The sequence below is a fragment of the Caloenas nicobarica genome, chromosome 3, assembly GCF_036013445.1.
Source record: "Caloenas nicobarica isolate bCalNic1 chromosome 3, bCalNic1.hap1, whole genome shotgun sequence".
NCBI lineage: Eukaryota > Metazoa > Chordata > Aves > Columbiformes > Columbidae > Caloenas > Caloenas nicobarica.
The window spans coordinates 77,917,136-77,930,618 of record NC_088247.1 but is presented as its reverse complement, the minus strand read 5'-3'; the positions used below and the strand labels follow the sequence as shown (position 1 = coordinate 77,930,618).

The 13,483-nt window shown below is 44.5% G+C and overlaps 2 protein-coding genes across 2 annotated transcripts; one reads left to right on the top strand and one right to left on the bottom strand.

The window, feature by feature from the left end:
- Window positions 1–328: 328 nt before the first annotated feature.
- SPRTN (SprT-like N-terminal domain) lies at window positions 329–6,563 on the bottom strand. The gene is made up of 5 exons (XM_065632900.1): window positions 6,230–6,563; window positions 4,696–4,795; window positions 3,777–3,905; window positions 2,737–3,004; window positions 329–2,446 (listed from the first exon to the last, which is right to left on the bottom strand). The coding sequence occupies exons 1-5, from the start codon at window positions 6,490–6,492 to the stop codon at window positions 1,710–1,712; spliced, it is 1,497 nt and encodes a 498-aa protein (XP_065488972.1). The 5' UTR covers window positions 6,493–6,563; the 3' UTR covers window positions 329–1,709.
- Window positions 6,564–6,797: 234 nt separating this feature from the next.
- Window positions 6,798–12,652, top strand: EXOC8 (exocyst complex component 8). The gene is made up of 2 exons (XM_065632897.1): window positions 6,798–8,351; window positions 8,961–12,652. The coding sequence occupies exons 1-2, from the start codon at window positions 6,831–6,833 to the stop codon at window positions 9,567–9,569; spliced, it is 2,130 nt and encodes a 709-aa protein (XP_065488969.1). The 5' UTR covers window positions 6,798–6,830; the 3' UTR covers window positions 9,570–12,652.
- The last annotated feature ends 831 nt before the right edge of the window (window positions 12,653–13,483 follow it).

Here is a 13,483-nt window from a genome sequence, read left to right as displayed (position 1 = left end):
GGGGTGGGCTGGGTTGAGGCCCGTGGTGGTGGGCGAAGGGTGTCAGGGTGCGGGGAGTGTGCGTGGAGGGAGGGAGGGAGGGAGGGAGGGAGGCTTGTTGCAGGTGGCTGTGAGGCAAGAAGGGTCTGTTGGTGGAGGGGCTTTGTGGCGAGGGCGGAAAAGGCTCTTCACCCAGAGAGTGGTGGAGCACTGGAACAGGCTCCCGAGGGAAGTGTCAGGGCGCCAAGCATATCAGTGTTCCAGAAGAGGCAAACATGTGCATGTGAGGCTCATATAGCCATTTAAAATTGTAGCAACAATATGTGTAACAGCATTTTTTATTTTTATAAACAAAATATTTATAATCAGTTTTGCAAGTAAAGAATCAAGCTGATAACTTTTTAACCAATTAAATACTTTCCGTGCAGCAAGAGATCTGTTAACATTTTAGAAAGTTTATTTAAAAAACACATCTGCTCAGCATTCAAAACTTCTCACAGCACAATGGTTTTAGTGCTCAACTGACTGGCTTGTTGAACACTAACCACCAAGCTGGCTGGCTTCCAGAAGAAGAAAAACAGATACTGTCAGCTAATGTCAATTTAATGCCGTTTTGGTCTGTAAAGCACTGGTAGTTTAACTGAAAAATTGTGAAGGCTTTTATAATACAGCCTGCAACAGTCCTTACCAGTATTGCTACCAATATTCCTCACGAATTTTACTTACTCGTACCAGCATATGGAGGTCCATTACTCATTCACGTAATACCCACATACTAAAAACTAGTGAACTTCCAACACAGAATTTGTGCAAACCATCAGAAGTGGGTGTAGAGTCCGGCTGGGATCCCTGACCAAAAGACATGTAAGAGAGATGTTCACTAGTTTCCATTTGACCACTCCAACTGCTAACAGTATAGCTAACTTCTAAATCCTTTTTGAAAACAAGTTCCTCAAAACGATTGTTTTTAATCGAGCCCTTCAATGTAGGGCCTTCTCCTCATCTACCAAGTGTCTTGTGCTTGACTTCCTAGCAGCTTCATCACCCTTCTAGATTTTCTCTTGTCTTGCTACAACCCACCCATTAAAGCTGAATGGATGCCATGGTATGTTTTTGATGCCTACGCCTCTCTCATCTTTGACAAAAGCCCATATTTGAGATTCTTACTCTCATCTATCTTTTCCGAAAGGTCACAGGCAAGAAGGACCACCTGAGACTGTTGTTGTGGCTTACGCAAAATATTTACTATTCTAAAAATACCTGGCACTTAATTGCACTAAACAGAAGAATTCTTTTGTATTATAGGTGTTCAAGAACGGCCAAAAACACTTCAAAAAACCCCCAAAAAACAACACAAAGGAGTCTTAAGAACAAAGATAAATTAGTAGGATTTAAAATGACTGAATTTTTAAAAATGCCTTGAAAACATGCGGTTTGGCAAATATCCACCTTCTCTTACATTACCCAGGTTCTCCAGCAGGAACACTGGCACAAACATCCACCTACTAAAACATCAGTTTTGATTCTTTGGAACCCAAGTAGCAGCTAGCTTCCTAGTCAGCGCTGACACGCAACCCCACAAAGCTGTTGTTCAGCATGCTAACAGTAGTTTAAATTCCAGTTCAGAACAGGCACGCATGGAAGTAACCACAGCTAAGCAAACCCTGAGTAGTTTTTAAGCAATGTTTTCAGCCCTGGTTTATCTTTTTGAGACAGCTTTCTGAAAGGTTTTATGCAAGACATGAATCAAGGTGTTCGTTTACTTTAGACTCCAATACCTCAGTCTGGCAAACAGGACAACTGACTTTTTTATCCTGTCTTACAGCAGTGCTGGAACTTGCAGAGGACACTGTAGTTTCAGCTTTGGTCTTCATAAGTGTATTTATACTTAAAGTGACATCAGTACTCCCTTTTTTAATGAAATAATTTTCAAAGGCAGTTCTGTCCTCCGTTTTCGGCCACTGCTGCACTGTATTAGTACACTCAGAGCTTTTTTTCTCAGATGCAACTTGAGCTGCTGTTGTCTGCTCTAAACAAATTTGTTTTGGTGGCCTGTTATAAAGTGGTATAATCCTCTTGCCATTTGCAGAACCTTGGTTTGGCTTTTCTTCCATAACACGAGCAATTTTAACAGGTGATCCATTAACATTCTTGTAAGCTTTTGTATTAGCAACAGAGAGTTTAGGAAACTCACACTTCGAAGCTAAGTTGATTTTCTCACCGGCATCATCAGTATAAAGTGGAAAGAAGATGCCACTACGGGGTGATTTTTCAAATTTTATCTCATTTTTAGGGATTGGTATTGTCTTCACTGCTGAATGATGCTGTGAACCAGGTGTTTCACTGTTTCTAACACTGCTACTGAAATTTGTGCTATTTTCTGAGAGTCCCCTGTCTCCTCTTCCAAGCCGATATCCTTTTCCACTAAAAGGCATCAGATCTTGCATATCACTTGTTTGTGTCTTGCCTGAAAAATAAGAAGATAATAAAATGAGAAAAGTTAGTAATTTTTTCATGTATAAATCATGGGCTTAGTATTTTATATGCTTCTCCCAAAAAAACTGCTGCTTGAAAACAGTGTAGCAAACTAAACCTTTAGAAAACAGTTGAGAAGGAGCCTAGAAATGCACAAATAAAATGGGTGTTCTTTGCTATGTAACAGTAATACCTAAACAAATCTCAGATAGTGGTTGATCTGTCAAGGAACTGTTTGAACAAAACCCATTTGAAAGTAAGAAAAATAATTATTTTAAATACCTTTGTTAGCCGAGTCAGAATTTGGAAGTTTTGCTGGTTGAGTTTTCTCCTTGGATTTCTTGGAGAAGTTCTCTGGCTCCTTCACTTTTGTGAATGTACCTCCACATGTCTCCTGATGCTCAACCCACCAAAAGTCTCGTGCAGAGGGTGCTCTATTCATTGAACGTTTCACATATCCAAAGTAAGGTTTTCTGTTTCGACAGGGGCCATTGCATCGCCACCAGTGCTGGCGGTACAAATCCACCTCATCATGAAAACTGTGATAGATCTAGGTTTAAAAAAAAAAAAAAAAAAAAAGGCAGTCATTCAGAAAGCTTCTTAGATCACAAGCTCTATTTTTTAAAATTTATTACCATTTCATTACTGCTGTCATTTTTACATTACCAGCTAAAAGAGCTGAACCTGGATAAAATTCGATCAACAATTAGATACCATTAAAACAAAGCTTTTTTTTTAAAAAAAAAAAAAAAAAGACAGGATGTGTAGGAATATGCCCTGGCTATTTTGTTTGAACTGCAATAAAATAACTTTGAAAATCTATCTAAAATTTCACCCTAAATGATGTACTGTTTAGAATGCATTGTAAACAATACCAGTATGGTATCCTCCCTCCAGCTATTATCTTAATTGAACTTACCAGACACATGATTTTCAAACATCATCAACCCACTAACCTTTACTGATAGTAAATCTTAACTTAAACAGACTGCTCTTCCCCAAATATTATTCTTAACATGAACCTATGCTGTCCCTGGTATCATTAAGCTGTTTCAAGTTTAAAACAATTTTAAGGAAAAATATTTACAGAGGGTATACTCAAAAACTATATGACTAAGAACTCACCACATCTTCCTCAACCTGTCCCCACCATTCTCCCAAGCATAATAACTATGGAACTGGCACACACTTCGATGCAAATTTGCATTGGTGCTAACTGTGGTGTATCAAAGAAGAACAAGTGTATAACTCATACCACACTAGGCATGCTGAAAAACTACATCAGGAAAAATCCTCTATTATGTTAAGTGGATTACACTTACTGTGACATTAGCTCCAGTCAAGCGATTAATGCGACGCATGTGTTTGCAGAACTCTGGTCCATGAGACTCACGATCTTTGTCATTATTAGTAACAAAAAGCAGGGCATGGATCATTTCATGCAACAGCGTCTGAAATGATGCAAATTGTTAGCTATCTACTGAAAAGCATGACACATATTTTAAAATAAAGCTGGAAGTACTGCGCTCCTTTACATTTACCTTAGTACTGATCTTATTTTCATGCGTCCACATGTTCAGTATGGGTCATAAAAACATAATACTTGTTCTACCTGTCAAATCGTATTACCTCTATTGCCATCCCACCAAAACACGCTGGAGAATATTACTACAGTAAGTGACATTCCAAACAGGGGAAATAACGCTCAGACTTAAGTCAGATCTTTAAAGAGATCATCCTCTCTGAAACCAAAGAAAGATACACTCGTGAGTAGGTTGTAACTCCACTGCATTTCCGTTCATTAAGCAAATCTGAATGTCGAGCCAATTCAAACAAGCACAAACAGCAACCCAAAGTTCTGTTTACAGTCATATACTATATCCTTAATTTCTGGTTTTGGCCTTTTGAGCTAGAAGACGAAACCATAGCCATTCTCTGACTGTGCTTTCAGTGCATGTTTGGTTTTGATATTAAAAGATAATTTTCCTTTTTCAAGTCAGTAAAATAAACAAGTGACTTTAGATTCCTACTCAGAGTTGTCCATTTGGAAACACAAAACTGAAAGATTACCATGATGTTGCCCACATAAGGAATACAAACAGAGCAATAAAGCCACCACTATTTTATTATCTACAAGTCACTGTATACGAGAATTCCACTATGAAATGCAAAATGTGTGTATGGGGCGGAGAGAGAGGCACAATACATTTTATGTGCAGATTCATGAGCAATCTTCAATACCTCAACCAGATCCTTCCTTGGTCTTAACTTTAGGAGTGGCTCACTTAGACGAATGGAACACATTCCACCTTTTCCTTCATATTTACACACTCCAGCACAGCTAGAAGAGAGAAAGAAAATATGAAAAGCCACTTGTTTCTGTAGTACATGAAGAAAATTGAGAATTGGAGTTAAAATGCTCTCCAACACATGCTAGGTAACTCAGAAAACAAAAAAACACTTGAAAAACTCAATATAATTAACCAAGAAGGAAAAAAAAAGTCCACAAGTTCCTTAGAACAAACTGTGACTAAACTAGCAAAAGCAAAACTGTAATTTATTAGATCTCTTGCAATCACTTAATTCAAAGCAAGCAATTATAAAAACAAAGTCAATGGACTGTTCCAAGCTAACCTGTTTAGGAAGCAAAGGACTGTTTTCATTAGAACTGACAGAGCGAAATATATAAAACGGAGGCTGGAGATTCACAGCAGTCAACAGCAACTTAACTCCCAGTTGCTGCAATTTCACCCCTCTTCCTCCCCCAGCTTTTGACTCTGACTGAACCTTTATATATCATCAGTTATGCATAGTAATCCAGCAGAAAAAAACTCATTTTTTGTTGGTTTGTTATTGAGTTATTCCTCTACCAGTCCAGTATCCAAATATTTTCAAGTGTCTAAGGAGTACTGCAACCAGCAAAGGACAAAAGGGGTGAGGACTCCAGCAGCCAGTAATTGCATCAGCTGATTTCCTGCAGAACTGCAGCCTGCACTTCAAAGCTTTTTTTTTTTTAATCTCAGATCTCTTGTATATTCCTCCTCCCAGTCCATTCTAAGTCTTGTTAATATTAATGTTGTTTCATATTTGCCTTTCTGCCATGCTCTAAAACCATCATAAAAACAGAGAACAACAAAACTGACAGCAATACAAGTATATTCTTTTCAGTTTTGACATACACACTTTAAGACCAAGTTATTTATTCCACCTTAATATCTCTCCAGTTCTGCCCTCACCACCGGAAAAGCCATTGATGTCTGTCAAAGGCAACAAATGAAGGACAGAACAGATAATGACAGCGACCAACCCACATCCTAGAGTGTGAACTACGTTAGAAAAGCAGGGCATTCAAATACCTAGAAGCGAAACTGTGGCACTAGCACATCGTCCCTATGAAGCCGCAGTTAGGAGCAGCACAGAGCGACAAGTGACAGCTTTTCCTGTCCCTCCCCAAACCCCACAGCTATAGGATGAGACGCGCCATTGCTCACCTGCCGGGTCACCGGCTCTTCCGACAGCTCGGACACAGCCCCAGCGCACCGCTGCGCCCCTTCAGAGGCACGGCAGCTCCCGAAACCTGAGGCCGGTGCACGCCACCCGGCAGCGCTCCTCGGCAAGCACCGGCTCCCCCGCCGCCTTCCCGCTCTTGGCGAGCGCTCCCCGCACCGCAGCCGCCGCCCCACCGGGCCGCTGCCCGGCAGGAGGCCGCTCCCCGGCCCCTCCCCACGCAGGGCCGCGCTCCGAGCCCGCCCCCCGACCCCCCACCGTGGCGTACAGGGTCATGCGCGGGCTCCACGACACCTCGACGGCCGCCAGGCGCCCCCAGAAGAGCGTCTCGTTGAACTGCACGAAGAGGCCGTGCACGTCGGGGCTGGGGTCCAGCAGCTCCCAGGCCTCGTCCACCACGGACAGCGGGCGGAGGGCCGAGGGGTCGGGCGAGGCCTCGGCGCGCGCTGCTGCTGCGGCTGCCGCCTCCTCATCCTCCGCCTCCCACAGCTCCTGCAGCTGGAGCGCCAACACGAAATCGCTGTCCTCCATGCCGCGCGGGGCCGCCCCCACAGCCCGAGCGGCTGCCGCGCACACACGCTGCGCCGCAAACGCCACCACCGCCTCCCGACTACGCATGCGCCGAACGCCCTCCACTAACCCCCCCCCCCTCCGGCGCATGCGCACGGAGGGATCCGTGAGCGGCTCCTCCCACTCCCGTCCCCACCCGAGGCCGGCGCTGCCGCGGCGGTGGAGGGGTTCTCGCGCATGCGCAATCGGCGCAGCGAGGCTTACGCAGGCGGCGTACGTACGGCTGCGCGCAGGCGCAGTCGCGCTCTACGCGGCGGCGGCGGCGGCAGGGCGGGCGCCGGGCAGCGGGAGGCGCGGCCATGGCGCTGTCGCTGGGTGAAGGTGGCGGCAGCAGCCGGCTGCGGCGGCAGCTGGAGTCGGGGGGCTTCGCGGCGGGGGAGTACGTGAAGCAGCTATCGCAGCAGTCGGACGGGGACCGGGACTTGCAGGAGCACCGGCAGCGCATCCAGGCGCTGAGCGAGGAGACGGCGCAGAGCCTGAAGCGCAACGTCTACCAGAACTACCGGCAGTTCATCGAGACGGCGCGGGAGATCAGCTACCTGGAGAGCGAGATGTACCAGCTCAGCCACATCCTCACCGAGCAGAAGGGCATCATGGAGGCCGTCACCCAGGCCCTGCTCCTCCAGGCCGACCGCGATGACCCCGCCTTGGGCGCCCGCCGTGCCGCCGCCACCGACCCCTTCCTGCCGCTGTCGGCCAAGGAGGCTGCGGCCAGCGAGGAGGGGCGGCAGCGCACCCTCACCACCCTCCTGGAGAAGGTGGAGGGCTGCCGTCACCTCCTGCCCGAGAGCCCCGGCAAGTACCTGGTCTACAACGGGGACCTGGTGGAGTACGACGCCGACCACATGGCGCAGATCCAGCGGGTGCACGCCTTCCTCATGAACGACTGCCTGCTGGTGGCCACCACCCTGCCCAACCGCCGCGGCGCCTACCGCTATGACGCCCTCTACCCCCTCGACAGGCTGGCTGTGGTCAACGTCAAGGACAACCCGCCCATGAAGGACATGTTCAAGCTGCTCATGTTCCCAGAGAGCCGCATCTTCCAGGCTGAGAACGCCAAGATCAAGAAGGAGTGGCTGGAGGTGCTGGAGGAGACCAAGCGCAACCAGGCCCTCAATGAGAAGCAACGTTTGGAGCAGGAGGCCCCTCCCCGGCCTGCCCCGACACCCCCCGAATCCACCAACCCCTTTGAGGAGAATGAGGATGAGGAGGAGGAAGAGCCCTCTGCTGAGGAGGAGGCGGTTGACCTCTCACTTGAGTGGATTCAGGAGCTGCCTGAGGACCTGGACGTCTGCATTGCTCAGCGGGACTTCGAGGGGGCGGTGGACCTCTTGGATAAGCTCAATGAGTACTTGGGGGACAAGCCTGTCAGCCAGCCCGTGAAGGAGCTGCGGGCCAAGGTGGATGAGCGGGTCCGGCAGCTTACGGACGTGCTCGTATTTGAGCTGTCTCCAGACCGCTCGCTGCGGGGAGGGCCGCGGGCCACCCGCCGAGCTGTGTCCCAGCTCATTCGCTTGGGCCAGTCCACCAAGGCCTGTGAGCTCTTCCTGAAAAACCGTGCGGCCGCGGTGCAGACGGCCATCCGACAGCTGCGCATCGAGGGTGCCACGCTGCTCTACATCCACAAGCTCTGCCACGTCTTCTTCACCAGCCTTCTAGAGACGGCGAGAGAGTTTGAGACAGACTTTGCTGGCAACAACGGCTGCTACTCGGCCTTCGTTGTCTGGGCCCGCTCTTCCATGAGGATGTTCGTAGATGCCTTCAGTAAACAAGTATTCGATAGTAAAGAGAGCTTGTCAACTGCGGCAGAGTGTGTCAAGGTAAGAGGGTCCAAAGTGAGTGATGTGACATGATGGCCAAACCAAAGGCTGCAAAGCTTGTAAATCCTCTTTTCTAACCCCAGGTTAGTTGTTGACTCTTGAATGAGTCTATGGAGAGGTTTCCTGCATTGAAAGGTTAATATTCAGAGGGAAGCATTAAGATGAAAATACACAGCAAGAAAACCCCTGCCTTTATCAGAAATGCAAAATGTGTTTATTCTTAATTTGCCTTTAGCTAGTAGGAGGTCCTAAAATTTACATAAGCTACATCTGAATGTTGGGTATCTTGAAGACTTTTTGTTTATTTTCCAAGCCTGTCCTGGACTACATTTCCATAATTTATTGCAAGACTAACTTTCTCAGGTTATGGTTTGTTTCAGCTGCTAATAGGGGAAAAAAAAGTGTGTGTGAGTGGGTTGTCATGTAATTGTCTGGAGTATTTTTGACAGGCAGGGTTTATCTTTTAGTTATTAATTTCTCATTAATAAGGAATTTCTCAAAGCAGGAGAAATAAGTGAAGCATGACTAATGCTTCCCTGTTTTCTGAGAATTATGCATTTGGTAAATGTGCACACTAGTAACACCTTTCACTTTTTGTTAATACCCCAGGTAGCTAAAGAGCACTGCAAGCAGCTTAGCGAGATTGGACTGGACCTCACCTTCATCATTCATGCCCTTCTGGTTAAGGATATCAAAGGTGCTTTACAGAGCTACAAGGATATCATCATTGAGGCCACCAAGCACCGCAACTCTGAGGAGATGTGGAGAAGGATGAACCTAATGACTCCAGAGGCACTGGGGAAACTCAGGGAGGAGATGAGAAGCTGCGGAGTGGGCAATTTTGACCAATACACGGGTGATGACTGCTGGGTCAACCTTAGCTATACTGTGGTAGCTTTCACTAAGCAGACTATGGCCTTCTTGGAGGAAGCATTAAAGCTTTACTTTCCAGAGCTGCATATGGTTCTTTTGGAGAGTCTCGTGGAAATCATCCTGGTGGCTGTCCAGCATGTTGATTACAGTTTACGGTGTGAACAGGACCCTGAGAAGAAAGCATTCATTAGGCAGAATGCATCCTTCCTGTATGAAACTGTCCTTCCTGTTGTGGAAAAAAGATTTGAGGAAGGAGTTGGAAAGCCAGCCAAGCAGCTACAGGATCTGAGAAATGCTTCAAGATTGATGCGTATAAATCCAGAAAGTACCACCTCTGTGGTGTGAAGTGAGCCAACTGTTCTTACAGAGTGTGAAAGCACTTAATGAAAATGCTGTACATTGAATATATGAACTAAATGGGTTTTTTTAGTCCCTGAAAAATGCAGAAGTCTAACTGCTGCATTCCAGAAGCTGAAGACTTATGATCAAAGCCTGCAAAGATGCATTGCTTTTCTTGGTGGATGGCGGGTAGGGGAGTGAGAAGTAAGATCAAGATCACATGTCCTTGGACAGCGTATCCTGTAAGAATGGCTTGTGTAGTGTTTGTGGCTTGGGAAATACTATAATATACAACTTTTGGCTAAATGTTTGTGAAAGTCTTAAATATACATACACCATATGGCAGGAAAAGATCACTTCTCATCATGTCGCTGTAGGAATTCTTTTTTAAGGCAGGGTTCTGGTAGGAGAGGAAGTGCTGAAATGCTTGCAGGGTGTGGTATTTGGTGAGGCACGTCCACCATCTAGATGTGACTCAGCACTGCAGATAAACAACATGGATTTGCACAGTCTGATTTGTTTTGTAGCAGTGCAGACTCTTCAGTTTCTCCAACATCCAAATTCTGTTTGTTAATTTCAGAGGCAAATCTAAATTTAAAATGCTTTTTTGTATAGGTTTTTGTGTTTAGGTGAAGGGCTGCTTCTATTTAATCAGTTGGCCTGTCAGCTTAGTTACAGCTGTCTGAAACAAATCTGCTGTCAGAAACGTTCCTTTCAGAGAAGAAGTGAGAATATTACTTTCCCCGACGTGTCGCGTTTCATTGTTTGCTCGTGGACTTCATTGGGGTCAAGTCCGTTTGATGAAGTATGCACTCTTGCTTGAGGTGCTGTCATAAATGCATTAAGGGCCATTACCTACTGGTAGAAACCATAGTGAAGAGGCAGAAATGCTCTTGAGGTGTGCAGGGCATGGAGAGGGTCTGAAAGTACTGTTTCGTTTGGAAGAAGCAGGATGCTAGTTTTGCTGTACAGAAGCAGCACAGGTTGAACAGACTAGCTGTGAGGCTTTTTGTAAATGATACGATCTTCAAAATACGCATTCTGTCTCTGCTGCAAATATTAGTATTGTTTCATGTAATACAGCAACAACCAAGAAAAACTATCTGCAGAAAACGTAAGGACTGTATTTGGTTGGGAACTCCAATGTAGGTGGGGGAAGTTTATGCAAATGCTTGTTTGTTTGGATTAAAGGTGATGGCTGTCTCCTTCAATGTCTCTGAAAATAAAATAAGCCAGGTCTTGTGTAAAGACTGGCTTTAGAAAGTATCATCAGCATCACCTTTTAAGCTGTGTAAACTTCTTCCCCTTTATTGCAGACTTCCTTAATTACAAGAAAATCATGTTACAGCTAAGTAACTTTGTATTAGCCTGTCAATAAGTGTTCTTAACTGGAATAATTAAGTTTCCTATTTCTCTTGTGCTTTCAAGTAAAAGCTTTTGCAATTTGTATCATGGTAATGAATACCTTGTGACTGCCTGAACAACCGAAAGATACAGCTAGTAAAACATTCTGCATAACTGCTTATACTGGAGCTTCTTCCTTTCTCCCTGTTTCAGAGTGCTAGTTCAATGCAGTTTTCACTTCAGTGGCCAGTTTTCTTTCTCTTGCTATTTGGATGCCTTTTGAACTATCAGATTTTGCAAAGCATCCTGCTCTACTGTCTCTGCTCACTTGCTCTCCGGTGTTTGAGGCTTTTGCTAGCAAATCACAGAAGAAAATGTACAAAATGGTTTTAAAGGGTTACTCGATGCTTTTAGCTAAAATGGGTTGCAAACCACTGGAATACCTATGGTTTTATTTTAAGGCACAGGGACAGTGAGAGTTAGAACTTGTGAGAACATGTTATCTCCATAAGAGAATCACACACGTGTTATTTCACTAGTGAACTATCTTTGATACCAGAACCTAGAGAAGTCTGCTGAAATAATATATGCTCTATCATCCGTTTAAGTGGGCAAAGGTAGCAACCTGGCCTTACTTAATTTGATAAATATTTTCAAGTGAATGATAAGTGAGAGCTCTCCATGATGGCGGTTATTTTAGAGGAGAGGGAGAGGTGAGGGCTTTTTTTTCTCTGAAGGCAGGATATTTTTTTATTGTTTTCTTTACAGCAGAAGAAAGCATCTTGTGAGTGTAGAATAAGTACAGATGAGCTTTATGGTTTTGGGGTTTTCCTTTTTCTTTTTTTTTTTTTTTTTCTATGCAAGAGAAGGGTAAACTGTGGAACTGTGGCTCAAGACTCTGATTATTGTGATGCTTAAGAATTTTGTATAAGAAGCTGAATTGTATTTTCCCAATTCCCAGCTATGGCATAAGATTGAACAGGAGAAGAGCCCTGTTCATGCTTCTGTTGCAAGCTGGTATAGCACATCTTATCCTCTTCAGGGGATAAAATTTAGAATATAATTCTGCCATGTACTCTGCTATGCCTCGGTCACCACTCCCTTCATCAATCTATTTATGAAATGCAGAACCTACTGGTTTTGTCTCTGCTGTCACCCATGGCTTATGCGGATGTTGGTTTTAATGAATCAGGGAATCTGGCCTTTCCTTTGGGTGGTCAATATCATGTTTGTGTGCCTGTCACAATTGAAACACGTGTGGATTTGTATGAACTGCTGTAGGTAGCATTGATATTTTGTAACTTGTGAATCTATTCAAGTCATAATAAAAGAAAAACAATTATTTAAAGAAAATGGTGTGCAATTAAATTAAACACGCTTTGTATGTTAATTCCATTAACAGAAAAAGTCAACACATGCTGAGAGTCATGGTTTAATAAATTTCAGATTTGCAGATGGTAATTTGGAATGGCACTTTTCCTGAGCTGTACACTTGTGGGGATAGTGGTGTTCAAGTTGGGATTTGCAGTAACTACTGAATAATACAATAGCAGTTTTGTTGATCTGGGGAAGAGCTAGTTTTTGTTTGTTTTGAGACAATTGCATATAAAATCTGTTTTCCCTTAGCTGCTGTGTCAAAATTGTGTTGTGTAAAATGAAGATTTTTTTTTTTTAATACAGATGAATTTATGTATGATAATTTAATGCAATAACTTTTCTGAACAGAAAGGACCATGTATTAAAACTCCTGGACATACAACACTAGTGGTGTGTTTCTGTTTTTATTACATCATCATCAGAAAGGTGATGTTGATTCAAAGTTAAAACCCACTAATAAATTTCCAGTGAAGTTAAAGATCTTCAGGTCAGTTGTTTGTTGGGGACACATGAAGAGGCAGCCAGGTGATGAAATCCAAGGGATGTCACTTCAGTTACATTCTTACGAAATCAGTGTCTGGCTTAATAAAGTGAAGTTGGAAGAAAACGTTTCTCAACATTGTATCGAAGTCGAATCGAGGAGAGGCTGTACTCTGGTCTAGTAAGACTTCGGGTAGATATGTGAGGCCTCATCAGCATCTGGGCAGTGTAATGCTGTAGGGTTTGTTACCTTCCAGAGATGATTTTGTCACCGGAGTCCCTTCATACCTAACTTGAAGGCTGACTGTGCAGTGCAGTCCCTCTCCTCGCTAGGTGGAGTTGTGTCTGCTGAAACCTCAGTGTGCCGTGGGCAGGCACCGATGTTAAATCTGGGCTGCCTCGCAGCGTGGCTTGGGATGTTTTTGCAGCATGTTGCACCAAACCATTCAGATGTTAGAGTCAACTCTTTTTCCTTCCTTGGTAGTGCTTTTCATCTACATTTTCTAATTTTTGTATTGTTAATTTCTTAATTCTTCGTGTGTTCTTGCTGTGTTTCTATACCATCGGCAGGCATCCTGCAGAGGATCTCGGCTTTCTACTTTTTCTGAAGGTGTGTACCAACATGTGACTTGTTCTTTTGGAGAGGCACTCTGCTAGACTGCAAGCCCCTGCAGAGATGTGAAAAGCCACTTGTCTCAGCTTCAGCTGCCTGGTGTAAG